General features: G+C 42.6%; 1 protein-coding gene across 1 annotated transcript; it reads left to right on the top strand.

Annotated features, from left to right (window-relative positions):
* Positions 1-10,940: 10,940 nt before the first annotated feature.
* Positions 10,941-18,673, top strand: foxn4 (forkhead box N4). The gene is made up of 10 exons (XM_034595457.1): positions 10,941-12,018; positions 12,508-12,608; positions 14,943-15,109; positions 16,059-16,171; positions 16,266-16,376; positions 16,472-16,599; positions 16,710-16,806; positions 16,904-17,111; positions 17,216-17,611; positions 17,714-18,673. Exons 2-10 carry the CDS (start codon positions 12,529-12,531, stop codon positions 17,962-17,964), a joined length of 1,551 nt encoding a protein of 516 aa, XP_034451348.1. The 5' UTR covers positions 10,941-12,018; positions 12,508-12,528; the 3' UTR covers positions 17,965-18,673.
* The last annotated feature ends 8 nt before the right edge of the window (positions 18,674-18,681 follow it).

The raw sequence follows: 18,681 nt of genomic DNA, 5'->3' as shown, positions 1-18,681 counted from the left end.
GCGCTAGAAAGGCTGAACACTGAGTGGGCGTTCAGGATTTCTTGTCCAGAGAGGACAGATAGAAGAAGTTTTCCTCATGCATGTGTTATTAGAAGCTTTGTATGAATACGACCCAAGCGGACTGGATGGTAATACCAGTTACAATTAACACTCGACGGCCCAATATGATGCACAGCGGAAAGAATGATTATGTAATGAATCCACTGAGCCATTGTCAGATCAGGTGAATTGCCTCGCTACCTCAGAGCACAACCAATTGTATTTTAATTAAGAGATGGTCCCTCAACTTGGTCTAGAGTGTCAGTGTTGCCTGAGACAGAGTGACCTCATCTGTGTAAGGAGCAGGGGGAGGGGAGGAGGGAGGGAGCGGGGGAGCTATAGGACACAGCAATTTACCAACTAATAGGAAGGTTTATCTCCCTCGTAACAAGGATTATGCACGATTATCTAGTTTGTAGGTGAAACCTCCACTTGAGCTTAAAGGTCATCATATGTCAGTACAACTAAAAGCTACTTCCTTACCTCTTGGTTCGGCGTAGTTTCTATGGATCAGGCGGCTGTTACCAAACGCCTCTTAAAGCAGAAATGTTAGGGTTAACCCTAACCCTAACCCTAACCCCACCCTAACCCTAACCCTAACCCTAACCCCCCTAACCCTAACCCTAACCCTAATAAAATCTGCCAACCAGCACCTCTGAAGTTTACTAACAAACTTGTATAAACAATATCTGATGGTTTGAGTTGTATCCAAGCAAGTGTGAGAACAGCTTGGATACTGGAACAAGGCTCCTGGAAGTCACTGCTTCCAGCCAGGAAATAGTCTAGGACATAAACCTCTTTAACATTGTGCCAATTTATTTTATCGTAAATCAAACAAGTTTTTTGTTATTAAGTTAAATTTGTTGTTAGAGGATTTTGTTGCCTTTGGACAGAGCCCCGTTATCTGTTCCCCCCGTATCTGGTCTTTTATTCTGACCTAAGCAAACGGGCTGCTGGTTGTAGCTTTCCACTGACCAGTCAGATGTGAGGGTGTCTTTCACCGTCTCATCTACCTGAGTCAGGGTGGAGAACACTTCTAGACTATATGGCAATTAGCGATATTTGCCAATAGACGTAGAACGGGACTGAGAAGGTTTCAGCCAGAAGATGCAAGAGTCATAGCCTTCCAGTTTGATCCACTCTGAGCCTGTAGTCTGATGTCTGAACTGACCAAAGCTGCTATTTGTTTGGTGGTAAAAACAACACACGATAAGACAAAAGAAAACACAAACCTGCATCTCTGAAGCTATTCTCCCGCCAGGTGCAGAATCTCAGTGAGGGTCCACACCGGAACAAATCTCCTTTGGACCAGAGAAGTTAGACAAGAAGAGCGTGTCCTCATGTGTCTCTTTGCATGGAGACAATCAGTGAACCTGTAAACGCTAGATTATTCACTGTCGTCCAGATTAAATTAAAAACCACTGTCCTCTCTGTTCTGTCTAGTGGCTCATTCATCCAGAATGCAGTAGTAGTAGTACATTGATGGGGATGTTGCGTCGAGGCCTCTGAGCACATATGCTTCTCCACACCATCCTAACCCAGGCTCAGGCCACTGTGGGCCAGGTGCTTAATCATTCATAGTGTAGGAGGAGGAGAGACAGAGATCTTATTCAGTGCTTACCTGGGTATCTACTGCTCCACTGAGTGTAACATAACGATACAGAAACAAGATCCAAACCACACCAATCCAACCATCCCCCTTTCCCTCTCTCCTTGGTTCTCTGTCTCGCCTTCTCTTTACCTCTGAGCTCCATCACATCACTACCAACAGAAAGAAAAAAAGCCCGGAGTCTCTTTCTCCGTGCTTTCCAAGTCTAGGTCTGGTTACTGATCTTTGATTGGATGGATACATTACCAACTAATCATCAGCTGCTTTTATTACTCAGCGTAACAATGCGTGTCAGGGGAGTGACATTGTTTAGAGCTGCCAATGCGATGTGGCTTCTGTGAAATGGCACTGGGTTGGTGCCCAAATGCAATTACCACATTTTTTGCTTGGGTGACAGCAATTAGCAGATAACAGCTCCCCTAATTAAAGTTTCAGTGACAGCATTCAAATGTCAGAGTATTTATGTTTTCAGGGGCATTTCAAGTATGTATATTGTATGAGAGAGTTTACAGGGTGACGTTGCAGGAAATTTGGGAATGAAGCCAAAGATTCTTGGACTGATCTGACCTGGGAACATGTAGATTTGTGGAGCTTGAGCTGAGAGACTACACTGTAACAAATTTCTGTAGTTTCTACAGTAAAATTTTACAGTAACTTCTTGTTCTGTCGTTTTACGATGTTTACCTGTATATCGCAATGCATCATGGGACAAATATAATTACAGTAGCTAACAGCATTTTTCCACAGTAACACATTGTAAAATTACAGGCAAGTTGTATTCTGACTGTAGATGGTGCATGTTACAGTTAAATACTGTTGATATCGATTGCGTTGCACGAGGCGGTTTGAAAGAGGACCTTGACATGAGAGCACGGGAGCAGAGGAGCAACAGCCGTGTCCAGCCACTACATAATACGTAAGTTCAATGTTAATTCCCTACAAAATTAATATGGGCTTCAACTTTGTTGGGATGTCATTGTAATAACATTGTTGAGATCTTAATTAAACCAATGCTATTGTTTGCAGTTACTAAAGTGACAACTTACTAAAGTGAATGACTTAAAGTGAATCAATGGCATTTGAAATTGAAAAGCTAGTATGCAACCCTACCAGGATGCTTTGTTATGAGAGGAGCAGTTAAGCTCAGTAACATCGCGCTAAAACTAGCATGCTAACGCTAGCGCGCTAAAGCTAGCATGCTAGCGCGCTAGCTGGGTGAAATGGGATTGGGCCTAAATTGAACAGTCAGTGACTGCAGTTTCCCATTATAGTAGCTAAATCGTGTTTTGAACATAGAGACATTTGGCATTCATCTTGTCTACTTTATTGTTGGGGGGGGGGGGGGGCAGTTGGCTGTGGAACCTACTGATCTGGGTATTCACAGTCTAACAGGGGTAGTCCAGGGCTCAAACTACATGTGTGTTAAGCAAGAAGATCTCCTTGATTATTGTCCATTAATGGTGTACAAGCTGAATGGCACATCAGTGATTATATTTCACCACTCCCTCCCAGATATATACTGACATGTCAGTACTGGGGGAGGACATCAGACAAGCTGTGTTGGTGGTATTACCCAGCCTACCAGAGGACAAACTACAGTCCCAAGCATTGGAGTGGCATCCAGATCTGACCTGCAGTTCATCAAAGAGGAGGATCTCCCTGCCAACATCACACCTATCCAGTGTCGAGGCTTCTCAGCGCTTGGCAAACCGAAGGTATGTCTTAGATTAATGTTTATAAAGCACTTAAAACAGAAAAGCTCATTTCATAAAATTAAAAGCTGTATATTGTGATCCACTATGCATGTTAATTTGCTAATTTATGTAGGCTAATGAATGCACAACAAATTATTTTACTGAAGGTTTTGGTTTTCATTTTTTGTAGTAGGGATGACCTGCTGTTTTTTCCCGCAGATCACTGATCATCTGTGAGCCAAATCGGCTGATACACTGCAATACCGTTTTTTTGTTTTGTTTTAGCAGGTATAACTTTTCAGGAAATCAGGAAATCTCCAACCAGAGGACCTGCTGCCTGAGGTTATGTTGATGCAACTATATCACTGCTGGTCAGCTCATGCAATCTTGTGAAGTTTTGCTTTTCATATTAAATGGGCAAATGATTATCTTGTCTTGAACAACCTGATGGATTCGGCTCCCTCTTTTAAAGGAGCTGCCGGCGCAGATTTTTCATGAAGTTTCTTTTCGTGTGATTTCAGATGTTTCGTTGGAATCAATCCAACCAAAGGCACCAAGACGGCAAAGCTGGTCGGCCAAAGAAGTGGGAAGGTGCATGAAAACAAGAACAACTCTGTCAGTCCTCACGTCTCTTCTCTCCTCAAGAGATTAATGGACTTTGAATGGTTTTGAGTGTAAGTCAAACATAAAGAATGAGGACTGTTCTCCTCCTCACTATGTGACTGGACATTGTTCTTCTCTTAACATTTTATTAGTATTTACATATTTTGCTGATATATTAAGATTTCCAAACACACTGAAAAAAGGTCATCTTTTTTAGCTAGTTAGCTAAAAGTTAAATTATACCAAAAATGATGTGACCTTCTTCTTAATACATTTCTACCTCAGGTCCTGGTTTCAGATTGGGCCTTTAAGCCGAGTATGTTGTCAGTTTTAATAATGTTTGACTATGTTGAAACTCTGGTCAATGTGAATTCCACTGGGTGGCCGGTGTCCAAAGATGTATAATTTACGTTTAAGAGCTTTTCTGAAAAAAAGGACACCATGTTCTTAAAACGATGTGAAACTGTATTGAGTGTCAATAAAAGTTTTATTTTGTTGCAGCTCTGGCTCCGTTTTTATTTAACAGGTGAAAAGACTTTAGTGCAATGTAGATGAATTTTGGATAAACATTATGCCTGGTCTCATTCAAAATACCTTACAGTATGCATAATTTGCAAAACTGCTAATGTAAAAAAATAAAAAATAACTAAAACAATTGTACAACATCATATTGTATTGTGAAGTATTAACAGCTATTTATTGGCAACTTTAGTTGCCAGGTAACTTCTGTAATCTGAATAGAATACAAGGTAATGTTGTAAACTAGATTACAAGTAATTGCGGTTTTCTGTAAAAAAAAAAACTGAAATTGCTGTAATTTATATACAACAAAAAACTGTAAAACGTATACTGTAATATACTGTAATTCTTTTTACAGTAATTTTACAGTACTTTATTGGCAACTTTTTTGCCAGGTATTTACTGTTAATTCTACAGTCAATTCTTTACAGTGTAGGATTCCCCCCATTAAGTCCTTCTGGCCTTCAACTCCAATTTAGCTGTGCTCATGGCAAATTTGGCAAATTTGTCTCGCAGCTATAAGATAAGATAATGTTAGATAAGATTTTTTTACTGATATCACGCCAGGGAAAATCACTTGTTACAGCAGCACAGAGTCAAAATTTAGTATACAACACGTGAAAGTGTAACATAGAATAAAACATACGGATTACAATCAAATGAAAAAATGTTATTAAAATACAGAGGATATGTACATAATATACATCTTTTACCACAGATGAAATTGTATTTGTTGAGAAATGTACTTGAGTGAAATATAGAACACACAGACTTAAATATAAAAATATGCAATAATGGAGTATATACATATAAATATGAAATATAAAAACACAAGCTTGCTTAGCTAAAATTGGCACTATAGTAGCATACAAAAAATACATAATTAAATTCAGCAAAACTAAAATGTTCAATTTTATTTAATTGTTTTTATTGTTTTGGGAAGCACTTTGTAACTTGTTTTAAAAAAGATTTATTTACAGCACATATATTAAGGACTGTAATAAAAATAGAGACTTATGTCTCTGACTCAGTTGACTGACTTGCTGAAGTTAATGAGCCACTTAGTTTTAAGGCTCCCAACAAGAAAACATTAATTGATCTATCACTAATAAATTAGAGGTTGATTTGAAACAGGAACATTCATTTCTTATGAATATTAACAGTCACTTTTCTTCTGTGTACGAAAGCAAATGCCTTAGGTAAAGTAGCTACACCCTGTGGTTAGAGCCTGGGTGGGAGTAATACTATGTTTACCTGTGTAACCTGGTAACCACCATCAGAAAACACACCCACACACACAGACACAATGCGAGGTAACACAGGTGTCTGTTTTCTCTGCTCTAGTGACCTAAATGTGAGAAAAGCTCAGGTTTCACTCAATTTATGGATTGTTTCATATTTGGAAAGCTCTCAGTCAATTGGGCCATAGTGGGAGACCACTTGAGCGTTCAACATATTTGAATTATTCACTTGCTGCTCCAGAAAAGTTGTCAAGGTTACCTCTGCTGTCGACCCACCTCTCCCCCGGCCCAGCGGCCCGGCAATGCTTGTCCAATCTTAACAAGCTTTGTGCTACCCACTGGGCTCTGATTCAGCACGAGACCCGGCAAATCCAATTACACAGGAGTCAGAGAGGTTGATTTTCCCATTATAGATTCCATGCTGAGAATGAGAGCTGATGATAACACTCACATCACACCACCACTGGCCCACCCCTCCTTCTTCTCTCCTCCTTATTTTGTCTCCATTTCACTGTGTCCCTCCTTTTATTTCTGCACCTCTTCCTATCTAATTCCTCTTTTCCCAAAGAGCCTCTTTCTTCCCCCTGTCCCTTTCTTTGGATCTCTCCCTCTTTCATAGTCCATTATTCTAATTTTCCAGAGCAGCGTAACGAAGGCCAGGCCCTGTCATCATTTCAGTCCCAAAATGCTGGGTCAGTAAGGTTAGTTCATACCCCACATTGAATATATTTTTACCTAAAAACACAAATCATGTACATAAATATAACATCGTTAACCGGGATTTCTTATTCTGCCCCATTTTTATGTACTGTAGCTTTAAATATAATTGGTTTACACTTGATTTGACACCAATAATACAAATATTTGTCAGTTTGAATAAGGTCACTGCAAAAACTAAATGCAAAAGTATTTAGACAACTTGACTTCGGGGTGTGTGACATCCTTAGTGGACCCCATGAGCCTGCTGTGCCACATGAAAAGCAAATAGCAGCTCTTTTGGAAGTGAGGTTCTTTTACACTCAATTGGCTCTGATGAAAGCAAAGGACTTTTGGTCCATCTTTAGCCTTTAGGGTACTAAAAAGGACTGACCTTGCCTCAGACCAGAGGCTTTGGTGTTGACACAGGCCACTGAGAGGTCAGTACCATTGACCCCTCTAAACCCCGAAGACAGGGTCCTCTGTGATCCTCAGGGACAATAAGATTGGGGAGTCCGACAGTCGTCTGTCATGACGCAGAGGGGAAGACAATGTGATGGGACCTGTAGTGACATCTGTTAATGACCATTGACCAATACGGACCAATACTCTGTCAGTGCATTAAAAATCCAGCGCAGCTCAACCTCTCCCTTCTTCAGCACAAACAGAAGGCTCATAGTGAAAAAGTACTCAGATCCTTAACTTAACTAAAACTAGCAATAAAACACTGTCTAAAAACTGTATTACAAGTCAAAATGAGCATTGAGAATGTTTCTTTAATGCAAATATGAAACATTATTATGAAAGCATATTCAAAGTAGAGGTCAGTGGTTTTGTATATTTTGTATGTCCTATGTCTGTTTGCATAAAGATGCAGTAACAATGGAGGGACATGAATTCTATCCTCTTTGCATTTAGTGGCAAATATTTCAACAGTTTTAAAATCTCACCAGATAAAAGTAAAACTCATGGTTAAATACCACAATGGATTAAGTGGTCTTTTTTTTTGGTGGTTTGGTTGAACTGACCTTTGACCCTGCTTGAGACACAGATAGTTTACTCGATAAGAACTAAAGCTGTGTTTAACTGCACTTTGGGTTTCAATCTTCAGTCTCAAGTTAAAAAATAATAATAATTCCTCTGAAACAAGAACAATTTAAAGAAACCACATAATGGTAACATACACACAACTGGTAAATGGTGCTGTCATTTCATAATAAGCAGTTTTCAGACATGAACTAAGGAAAATGTCCGGACCCAAATTTCTGGAGCAGAAAGACATTCTCCGGGTCAGACGCAATCAAAACAACATGAATATATTTCCAGAACATTCATTTGAGGGGTAGTGTAGAGCATGAAGGAGGCACGACATAATGTATAAATTGTGAATTAAGTGTTTTTGTTTACAGCTCATCAACACTGGTGTCTTCCTTTTCTCCTAAAAGCTCTCGAATCTTGTTTTCTTTCCAAAGTCGATATCTTCCTCAGCATCCTCTATGTGTATGGCACCTCTTTTTAATCCTATGGGATGAATCACACGCACTTGCAAATTTCCCGGGCATTTCCCCGCTGTATTCTCACATGGGCACAACTCAGAACTTCTGCAGACATTTCACTTTGGGGTCTGGCAGGAAATCTTCCCGAGAATGTCCAGCACAACAAACATTTATGTTCTCACTAACAGCCCCCTTTGGAAAATCCAGACTTCTGCTAATGTCTGAAATGTCTGCTGTGAGCCAAGATTCACTCTGTGGAGGTGGAACTTCACTGAAACCTGTCGTAAGTCGTCTCTGGCTGTCTGACCTCTGACAGGACAACCCGAAGTCTGACAGTCTGGACACTCTGCTCCCTTCAGGTTGAAGCTGCAGTGAGTAAACATCGTTTTTGGCAAGGCAGTGGTGCTGGTGCTGCTCCTGGGCTAAGCATGGCTGACAGCAGCTTCCTCTGTGTGGCCAGGGGGTCACTTTGGGTGACATGCTGTTCATGGGGGACACTGTGTCTCTGCCTGCGGAGGAGATTAGAGGGGTGAGCTGACCCCGTTCTCAGAGGGCCTGGTGTGTTTTGAGTAAACACTTGGTGCAAGACAAAAACACAGGCTACAAACACAGGCCAATCCTCGGGCGGTGATCCCATTGTTTCCCCATTACTCCCGAACAGGCATGAGAGAGGAGAGCAGTCAGCCTGAGCCGCAGGGAGTCCTCGTGTCTCTCCTGAATGCATCACGGATGTTAAGACCAGGTCTGATCAGGGCCTGTCACACACAGCCAGGTCAAGCTGAGGAGCTGCCCACAGGTCATTGCCATTACCTTCCCAGTCCTGCATGTCACTACCTCAATCTATCAATATTTTACTGATATCATTATTCAGTTTTGGGGCTAATAAGAGCATACACTGCAGATATGTTACAGAGGGACTGAGTTCAAAAGGGTTCAGAAGTTTATGATGTAGCTTTTCCACTGCATTAACATATAGAAACTAGATTCTCATTAACATTAACAGTAAGACCAATAACTGAACATTCACTCACTGACATTCGAAACTGCAGCCACTGAAATGTTAGAGCACTTCTGGAAATATTTTCTCAATCATTCAAATTAAGGTGATAATTTTATTTATTTCAAAGCCTCTGTGCATGTCCGTAGTAAACGTTGCTGATGTTAGCACGATGCATGGCTGTGATATTATCAAGATTTATGATCAAGAAGTGTCAGGGCGAACTGTCACAACCCAGCACATGACTGGACAAAGGAGGGGAGACCTTCTGAGATGTAAACACTGTACAACTTTCTGATGCTGCAGTGTTTACTATCTTGCATGTCTATTTATAATGGTTTTCTTTTGTTAGTCCAGTTTCCGCAGGGAATGGGTTGGAGCCAATCCCAGCTGACGAGAGGCGGGGTACACCCTGGACATGTTTCCTTGCATGGCTGACATACAGAAAAATACATTTTAGAGAGTCTAACATTTAGATTTAGAGTTCTCCAATGCTTTAACTAACCTAACCCCAATCTGCATGTTATCATGCAACGAGGAGCACATGCAAACCCTCGGCCAAACCGCGATTCAAACCAAGAACCACTATGCCACCCCTCTGCTGGTTTCCTTGTGTTTTTATGATACTTCAACACTGCAAAAGTATGAAATATAACTCATATTACATCATTTTATAGTGTCTACACAACAATTATTTTATTATTAAAAAACACTGGCCACAATTCAGGCTGTAAATTGTAAATCAAAACTACAGAGAGCTACACAGCTGCGTTATATCAGTAGCATATGTTTTGAAAGAAGCATGACAAGCGCATGACAGCCAGTGGTCAGTCACTGGTGCATGATGTGTAAAACACTGCAGAATTGTGACGTGGGCTCAAGACTAATCCAATGAAACTGCTTCTACTGAAACGATTACTGGATATTATGATGCAATTTATTAAAGCACTGCAAACTGAGCTGACTATTGAATTTATACAGCTTTTTCATTTACTACAACATTTAAACTTATAATAAGATGAAGTGCTGCAACTAACAATTATTTGGGTGTTTGCTGGGAAAAAAAGAAAAATATACAGATTTAATGAAAAACTTAAATGAAATGATGAATCTAATCAGTTCAGCTCTAGTAAGGTGTCCACCTGCTGTCACTGATCATCACCATCATCATCATCATCATCATCATCATCATCATCATCATCACCTTCAGTATTTGTTTGAACACACCCCCTCCCCACAGTGTCCCCCTTGTTTCCAGATCACAACCCTGCGGGCTTTAGGACCTGCAGGCCGGTTCTCTCTGAGTGAGGATGGTCTTGTTTTTGTCCGTTACGTTCATGCATGTAATCATTGATTGTGCCCATTGTGACAGACCGATTTACCATCTGTATGCTCCCATGGGCCTGATGCTGCTGTCACTGCAGTCTCCCTGCAGACTTTTGGGGAATTCCTCTTTAATTTCCGGTTTAAATTTAATTTCTGACCGGTTCTACAACGAAACCTGCAGGATTAAAAAACCCACACCATCACACCTAACTTCTTCAAGCTCCACTCTTCTTCTGGTGCATTTCCACTCGTATCCCCTCTGCAGCTCCAGATTGTCATTCGCAGTGCCCTGTCAAGTAGTAAAAAGAGTACAAAGTGAGACATATGGTGGAAGACCAACCATTTTTGAATAGATAAGGCTGTAATGGAACTTCCCCTTGTTGGAGACCCCCTGGAGCTCACTTAAATGCCAGAGATTAGACCCATTCATATTCTTCTTTTTTTAATCAGAAACTGTGAAAGAATAATAAATAAACAAAGCTGCTTTTTCAAATTCAAGGGTGAATGCTTCCTCTTATACAGAGAAAAGAAAAGACCAGCTCCACTTCACAAACAGTCACTATGGGCCTATTTTCCTCAACACAGGCAAATGGACAGGCTTCTAATTTATTTCCTTTTTTGCGTAAAATAACTTTTGCAACATTGTGCATACAACTCTGAGACCTGCTTTACAGCCTTGTGGCCATGACCAGTTGGAATGGAGACTTTATATTTCAGCTTGATTGAGGATATGGTGACTATCTTTATTTTTTTTGGGGACTGGATGCCACGTTTCTTTCTCCCTCCTCTGAAGTGTCAGGCTCTTCTCCTCCAGCCCATAGTGTGTGTGTGCGTGTGTGTGTGTGTGTTTGCCGCCTCCTGCTGCAGCCCACCCGGCGCTCTGCCCTCCTCCCTGTACGCGCCTCCCCGGCTCGTTTTCCCACTGCTGAGAGGAGCAGGACGCGGCCACAGCGGCGGGAAGCAAATTACCTACAAGCACTTCCCTAAAAAAAAAAAAAGTTCACACTCACATACACAGATGCCAGCACAAGTAGAGACTCACATCGTTTTAGAGCTGCCCGAGGGAACTCACTGGGAATAACCTGGCAGGAGGGTGGACATTTAATGATTTCTTCCTCTTTTTTTATTGCTTAATTCGGGTGACTTCTTCTTCTTCTGTTGCTTTCATTGAGCACAGTTTGGTTCATTTGTTTTAAAAAAAAATACAGAACATTTTTGTCGCATTAGTTTTAAAAGTTTGAAGAGGAAGTTTGGCCTGAGCTCGTGTTTTCTGTGTTTAAGACGCACTGTGCGCACCTGTTGTGCCACTGGTGGAAACAAACGCGCAGGACAGAACTTCCTATCGATATTTCCCCATAAGCTCACCTCTTCATTGACTGTTATAAGAGGACTTCAACGTGTGGATGGAGTAGGACCTGACTTTTGATGCGACTGAAGTTTGTCTGGCAGCTTTTGGACGCCTGCGCCGGAGCGCACCAAGTGGAAGCTGTGAAGAAACCAGAACCACCGTCCTCGCTTCTTCTTGCACTCTGCTGTGTGAAGTGTGGACGTCATCGGGACTGTTGAGTTAAGAGCCACCGTGTTAACAGCAGCTGTCAAACTCATGGGACCCTCCTGCCCCTGCCCCCCGGGCCACTGGGAGCTGTGCTGAGGTCTCCACTGCGCATGTCAGAGCGCTGGACAGCTCCAGAGAGGGAAATTTAAAAACGGTTTTTTGGAGAATCAAGTGCAGCACAGAGAAAATACAGTACAGGGGCTCGCGACCGGCTCTCACCACCTCCAGTATCATCCAAAACAGGTGACTCCTCTTTATTCCTCTCTTTCTGCGTCGTAGCCTTTTATCCGACTGTTGTCTTTATAACGTTTGAATGATTTTTAGACTTGAAACATGATTTCTCTCTAAGCTGGCTGAATGATAAACCATACAAGTGTTGGTTGAGTTCATGTGACAGAGGTCTTGTGTAAACATTTGAACTTAATGCTTATTAAATTCAAGCTATATTACTGTTTCAATTCAGTGTATATTTATTGAAATCTCAAATAGTGAGAGAGATAAGAGGCACACATTTAATATAAGGTAGTGAAATGGGATTCAGCTGCAACAAAGGCATAGTGATGACAGAAGGGAATTATACTTTGCTGCTGCTATGGATTCACAATTTGCAAAAGGAGACACTATTTGAATATTATATATGTATTGCACTACGTCCCTCTACAGAGCTTGTTTGTTTCAGCTTGAATACTCACGCAGGGAATAAATAATGTTATTTCTTTTATGACTTTACAGAGGCTCCACATATCCCAGGAAATGATAGAAGGCGGAATTACATCCATGATGTCAGGAATAATTGAGAATTCTGGGCATCATCCATCGCCACAGGACTACAGGTAGAGACTACTGACTGAAAACATGCTCCCTTACACCAGGAAACCTGTTACAGAATCTTTTAAGATCTAAACAGTTCATATACACATTTTGTTGCATTCTGTCAAAAACACTCAGGATCAATTCGAAGATGCCTCAATAGAAAAATGCCATATTTATATAAATCATATCCCTCAAGGTGTTTTGCAAGGAGTCATGGAACAAATTGTCTGACCCTACTATGTTTAATCTCAAGGTAGATGGACAGCTCTTTTTGTGCATGGTGGTGGTGGGGGGGGTTGCACGAAAAAGGCGAGAGGGAAAAAAAATCCTGAAGAATAAATAATTTTCGGTCTGAATGGATCTGTCAGAAACCATCAGCTCTGTTTACACTCCCGCTGTCGGCACACGGAGAGCCTGAGCCTCTTGGCCTGCCGACTCAGGGGGAGACGGGGCGCTCTGGGTCACCACCGTGCACAAGTGGCTCCCAATTAGAAAAGGAGGGCGGGAGGGAGGAGGAGGTGCAATATTTAGTGTTGTTGAACCTCTGGGAAGGCTCGGATGATACATGGAGACACCAGCTAAACATGTTCTGCCTCAGTGAGCAATTTTCATGCTGCTGGTAGAGGAAGGGAGAGAGAGAGGAGGGGAGGTGGGGTTGAATCCCATGTGTCGTCTATTCTGCACTGCTCTATCAATATGTATTATTCTTTTAATCCCAAGTAGATCAATAGATTAGAGGAGCAGCAAAAGTGTAAAAGACCAGCTATTGCATTTATTGTATACTTTTTATACTCATACTTCATCCAAAAGTCCACCGGTTGAAGTTTCTGTGCTCGCTATGCTTGAACATCAATTCTTCATTTTTGTCAGAAGTAAAAGAAAACACCCAGAAAGAGAAAAAGAAAGAGCGTCAGACTCACAAAGGCCCAAGCTGTGATAACGTGATACTTTGCAGGGTGTTGGGTTCACATCCCCACCTGCATCAACCGGACGACCCCTTCAAAATCTTTTACCGCCGCATGCAAGGTGTTTGAGGACGTGTGCTGCTGATTCCTGGCTGCAATCATGTCACTTATTCAGACAGCAGACACACAGAGAGCCCTGACCTCGAACTACATTTTGCACCCCCCCACCCCTCTCTGGCCTGAGGCTCTGCTGATTTCCCCGTTGAGGGAAGATTGGGGTGGGGGGTGTTGGTGGTGTTGGTGGGGGGGAGGGGGGGTTACAGAGGGTTGATGGAGGGGGGATAGAGGCTGGAAAGGGACAGGGAAGCAGATGGCATCCTATTTGTCCCTCTTATGTGAGGGCTGTCATTCCAACAGATTAATGCGAGGGCCGGGCGGAGAAAAGAAACGACAGAGACAATCAAGGAAGGGTCTGGGGGGAGACAATAGAGCCACGTGCCACTGGGCAGATTTGTCGTTTGGGACACAATAGGTGATCATTTTTCAATGGGCAAGGCCAACTGTTGCAGGCAACATGTGCTGCCGTCCCATGTTTCAAACCATCTCATGCGTTGTTTACTTATGATTCAGCCAATGGTGACAGCGAGACGGTGGTCACCTGACACAGGGTTGATTTTTTTATTAGGAGATTTTGTGTGTGTGCGTGTGTAGGGGGATTGGGGGGGGGGGGGGGGGGGGGGGGTGATGTCCTCCTACACTGTCCACAGACCCACAAAGTAACTGAATAGTATGTGTTGTCATAGCGACCCCAATTACTAAACCCTTTGCCCAGTGAGTGTGTGTGTGCTGAGGAGTCTGGAGAGGATTCAAGAGGAGTCCTCCCTTTTCTTTCTCTTTGCCGAGGCTCTCCCTGTAAAGTGACAGAAAGCTGATTGGTACTGGCAGCGCGCTTTTTAAACAGAAATCCAGTCAGTAGATGAAAATGTATTTTAAATGTATTTAATCTGTTGTATTAAATTAACTAGCTGTTAATTATAATTATTTTATTTTTCATGAATTTGTATTTATAAGTTACAAAAAAGGCAGATAATAAAAAAGAAACTATGGGAGAAACAAAGATCAGTGTGTGACACTCCTGGAAAACAAAAAACAATCATCTCAGCAGATGATTTGCTCTGAATGGAAAGATTGTTTAACCCCCTCATTGTTGATTACAACTGTCACTGCTAAATAACACTTGTAGTTAATCTTCTTATGTTAAATCCTGGATGCAGCAGCTAACACACGTCTTCGCGGAGCAGCTTTCATCTCTGTTTGCCCACATTAACACTTAGTACACTGGTTTTGACTTTGCGGGACAAAATGTTCTGTCAAGTGTTTAGATTTAAATTCCACTTATACTCACCCCCCCAACCCGCCAACCTCTCCCCTCCCCCTCCTCTCTTCAAGGCTTCTGACCACGGACCCCTCCCAGCTGAGGGAGGAGGACCTCCCCGGGGACCTGCAGTCTCTGTCATGGCTCACCTCTGTGGATGTGCCCCGACTACAGCAGATGGCTGATACCCGGGGCCACAGCAACGGGCCCTCCCAGGGCAGCCTGCTGGAGCAACAGACAGGTGAGGGGACAGGGAGGGGACAGTGCAACATTCAAAATCCGCAGCATCTCTCTGATTGGATAAACTGATGGATTCTTCTGGGTATCTGGCCGTTGTAGATACGAACACTGTTTGAAAGAATACCCTGACAGATAAATGTGAATGTGATGTTCTAGGCACTAGGACAGTTTTTACATTAACAACACAGAGACAGTTAAACTCAGAAACAAATCAACTTGGACGGTTGTGGTTGGTTTTGCTTTTGCTCACCTTAATATTGTGAACAACAGATGACAATTCTAGAGATCCCATGAGTTTGAAGTGCACATAATTTCTGCCAAGGCTGCTCAGCCACTATATCACCATATTGCATATACATATATTGAGATCAGCTACATGTGTATACAGACATGTTCTACTAACTGCTCACATTAAACACTGGAAAATATAAATTCTCTGATATAGTTGAAATTAGTATGTGTTACTGTACAGTAACTGAATAAAGATCAACCCCCTAAAAATACTTCTTTTGAATTACAAAATCCAGATCATTAACAGGACACGCACCAAATTTATTTTGTTAATAGACATTAGCACTCTATATAGAGTTATCGGCATCATTTCTTGAGAAATGGGTCAGAAAAAATCAAATCCACGGGTGAAATGGGTTCTTCCTTGGTCCATATGTCCTACCATTAAGTTTCAATAAAATTACTTCAGTCGAATTTACACAATCCAGCAGCAAAAACATGACCCCCTTGGCAGAAGTAACCATAACCAAGGTGCAGAGGAACTAAACATTTAAGTACATAAATGTCATACGCAGCCACATCATTCTGTTTTGAAGAGAGGTTCTGTTTCAAAGATTCTTAAAAGTAGGTTTTTGCTTCTATGAGCACCACCGAGCACAGTCTACTGAAGATATATAGGTTTGTTTAAATGTAACTAAGATTATTGCGTCCGCTCACAGCTCAGCTGAGCAGCCTGGCGATGACGGCTGGACAAGGCTCCATGCTCCAGCTCCAGAGCAACATGCAGCACAGCCCTCTGGGAATCAGCATCATCAACACCCACAGTGGAAGTGTGAGTGTCCGCAGCGCTGTTAGAAAAAAAGTATGTTTATGTTGTATGTGGTGTAAACAGTAAAACATATGACACCCTTGCATTTGTTTCACAGATGTCTCCATTCTCCATGAATGGGATGCCTTCTCCAGGATACCAGTGCCCTACCTCAGTCTACCAGCCTACACCCCAGCACGTGTACTCTCTCACCCAAACTGGACAACAGGTAACGCAATTCGACCTCAAGCCAATGGAGTGTCTGATTTTATCAACAGAGGAAATGTAATAGATAAGGTCCTCATCGTTCTCTCTTGTTTCTAGTGTTCAACAACTGGGCTTTATAGCAATGTCTCTTTCAACGACCAAAGTCTATTCACGCAACCTCGTCTGGCTCCGCAAGACCAGGAGCTGCAGCCCAAGTCTTTCCCCAAGCCCATCTACTCCTACAGGTCGGTACACAGATGTTTGGATTTCTGACTGAATTCTTCTTCTGGTGCATTTCCCCTAATCTGCTTTAATCTGAAATCCAATAATGATTTAATCCTGTTTTTTCTCTCAGCTGTTTGATTGCCATGGCTCTGAAAAACAGCAAAACTGGCAGCCTCCCAGTCAGTGAGATCTATAGCTTTATGAAGGACCACTTTCCTTATTTCAAGGTATGAAACCCTGTTAATATAGCATGGAGGACTAAAATGTGAAGGTTCATGTAAATGAGAAAGAAATACAAATGTTACACTACCTCATTCCCTGCAGACTGCACCTGATGGATGGAAGAACTCCGTCAGACACAACCTGTCCTTAAACAAATGCTTTGAGAAAGTGGAGAACAAGACGAGCAGCTCGTCTCGTAAGGGCTGTCTCTGGGCACTGAACCCTGCCAAAATTGACAAGATGGAGGAGGAGATGCAGAAGTGGAAACGCAAGGACCTGCCGGCCATCCGCCGCAGCATGGCTAACCCTGGTCAGAAACGTCTTTACTTCAAATTCAAACGTCAAATGCTCCCCCCGGTGTGCATGAGCCACCAATGAACGACAAAGTCTTATAACCTGTTTTGTTCCCTGCAGATGAGCTGGAGAAACTGATCACAGACCGGCCCACGAGAACTGCAGACAGCAAGTTGTTAGAGGCCGGCATGACCCGGCTGCCCGGCTGTCAGACGGGCCTCCCGCTGCCCGTCTCTGCCCAGATGCAGCCTCAGCCTATAGTCACGCTGTCCCTCCCGTGTTTACCCATGCACCAGCACCACCAGTTTCAGGCCCAGCTCCAGGCTCAGGCCCGACTGGCCCCCATGTCCCCCGCCCCGGCCCAGACACCTCCCCTCCACACTGTCCCCGACCTTTGCCACAGTCCTCTCACTCAGCAGTCCAGCAAGCCCCCTGATGATTTCTACATCGTGCACGGTGACACGCACACAGAGGTGGACGCACTAGACCCCAGCATCATGGACTTTGCCTTTCAAGGTAAATACACATTCTAAGTGTCAGGCCTGTTTTTATATAGGTTTGCAGGATAACTGGCGTGTTGCTGCATCAGTACATTAACCTCTCCTTTCACCTGCTCAGGTAACCTGTGGGAGGAAATGAAGGACGACAGCTTTAACCTGGATGCTTTGGGCACCTTCAGTAACTCGCCCCTCCGACTATCAGACTGTGACTTGGGAACAGCCAGCCTCCCTCCGTCCTCCACCGGGGTGAACATGCCGCTGTCAGATGTGCAGGTGACGGGCCTCTACACCACCTACACCACCCAGGACCCCCTGTCGTCCCAGTACATGGGCACAGCAGCCAACAGCAAGCCCATCATCCTGCTTTGAAGCAACGCTAACAGAGTCAACATGATTTTATCTCATCTGTGGAAATCTATGAACACGGTCTGAAGAAGTCTCTGGTTTCTTCTGTGCTACTAAACATACAAATCACACTGCTTCACCTGAGGAACTACCTGGAGAAAGGATGTTTGAAAATCATGTCCCGTACAGTCTACCATTAAACTGCTCATAAGAGATGAAACTAATAATAAATTAAGGTTTTAAGAAAGACGTACGTAAGACTTAAAATATCGAGCTTTGCCAAGCAAAGCCTCCCAGCCTGTATGAGTACGAGGACTCTGCCTGGAGAAGTATGTGTAAGTTAGCATCTACCGGTTTTTCTACTGTTCACTCTGCGTTTTAAAGTCCTTCCATACTGTAGCTCTCCATCTCTTGTCTGTTGTATTGTGCTAGACATTATTACTGTGACGTTTTATTTATATTTATAAAAAGGCAGCTGGAGAAGGGGATGACTGTCAGTCTTTTGCTGTATATATTTGAATGTTTTAAAATTGCTATTGCCACAGAAAAGCTTTGTTTTTGACTGTATTTACACACTTAAGTTCCAAAATGCAAATGTGTGCCAACACTTTTTGAGTAATCCAGATGTTACGCGTTATTCTTCTACACACTGTGATTAACATGTCTGAAAGTTAGGTGTACATTATGTTCAGTTACGTGACCATAATAAAAATCGAATGGGTGAATAAAAATACATTTGTT

The sequence above is a fragment of the Hippoglossus hippoglossus genome, chromosome 9, assembly GCF_009819705.1.
Source record: "Hippoglossus hippoglossus isolate fHipHip1 chromosome 9, fHipHip1.pri, whole genome shotgun sequence".
Taxonomy (NCBI): Eukaryota; Metazoa; Chordata; class Actinopteri; order Pleuronectiformes; family Pleuronectidae; genus Hippoglossus; species Hippoglossus hippoglossus.
Note: the sequence above shows the minus strand (reverse complement) of the source record. Positions and strands in the feature narration are given on the sequence as shown.

Excerpts from the sequence above, each read along its gene's own strand:
- foxn4 (XM_034595457.1), top strand. The coding sequence starts at position 12,529 with ATGATAGAAGGCGGAATTACATCCATGATGTCAGGAATAATTGAGAAT. Across the intron at positions 15,110-16,058 it reads CCTGCTGGAGCAACAGACAG|CTCAGCTGAGCAGCCTGGCG; the intron begins GTGAGGGGACAG and ends GTCCGCTCACAG. Across the intron at positions 16,377-16,471 it reads TCACCCAAACTGGACAACAG|TGTTCAACAACTGGGCTTTA; the intron begins GTAACGCAATTC and ends TCTTGTTTCTAG.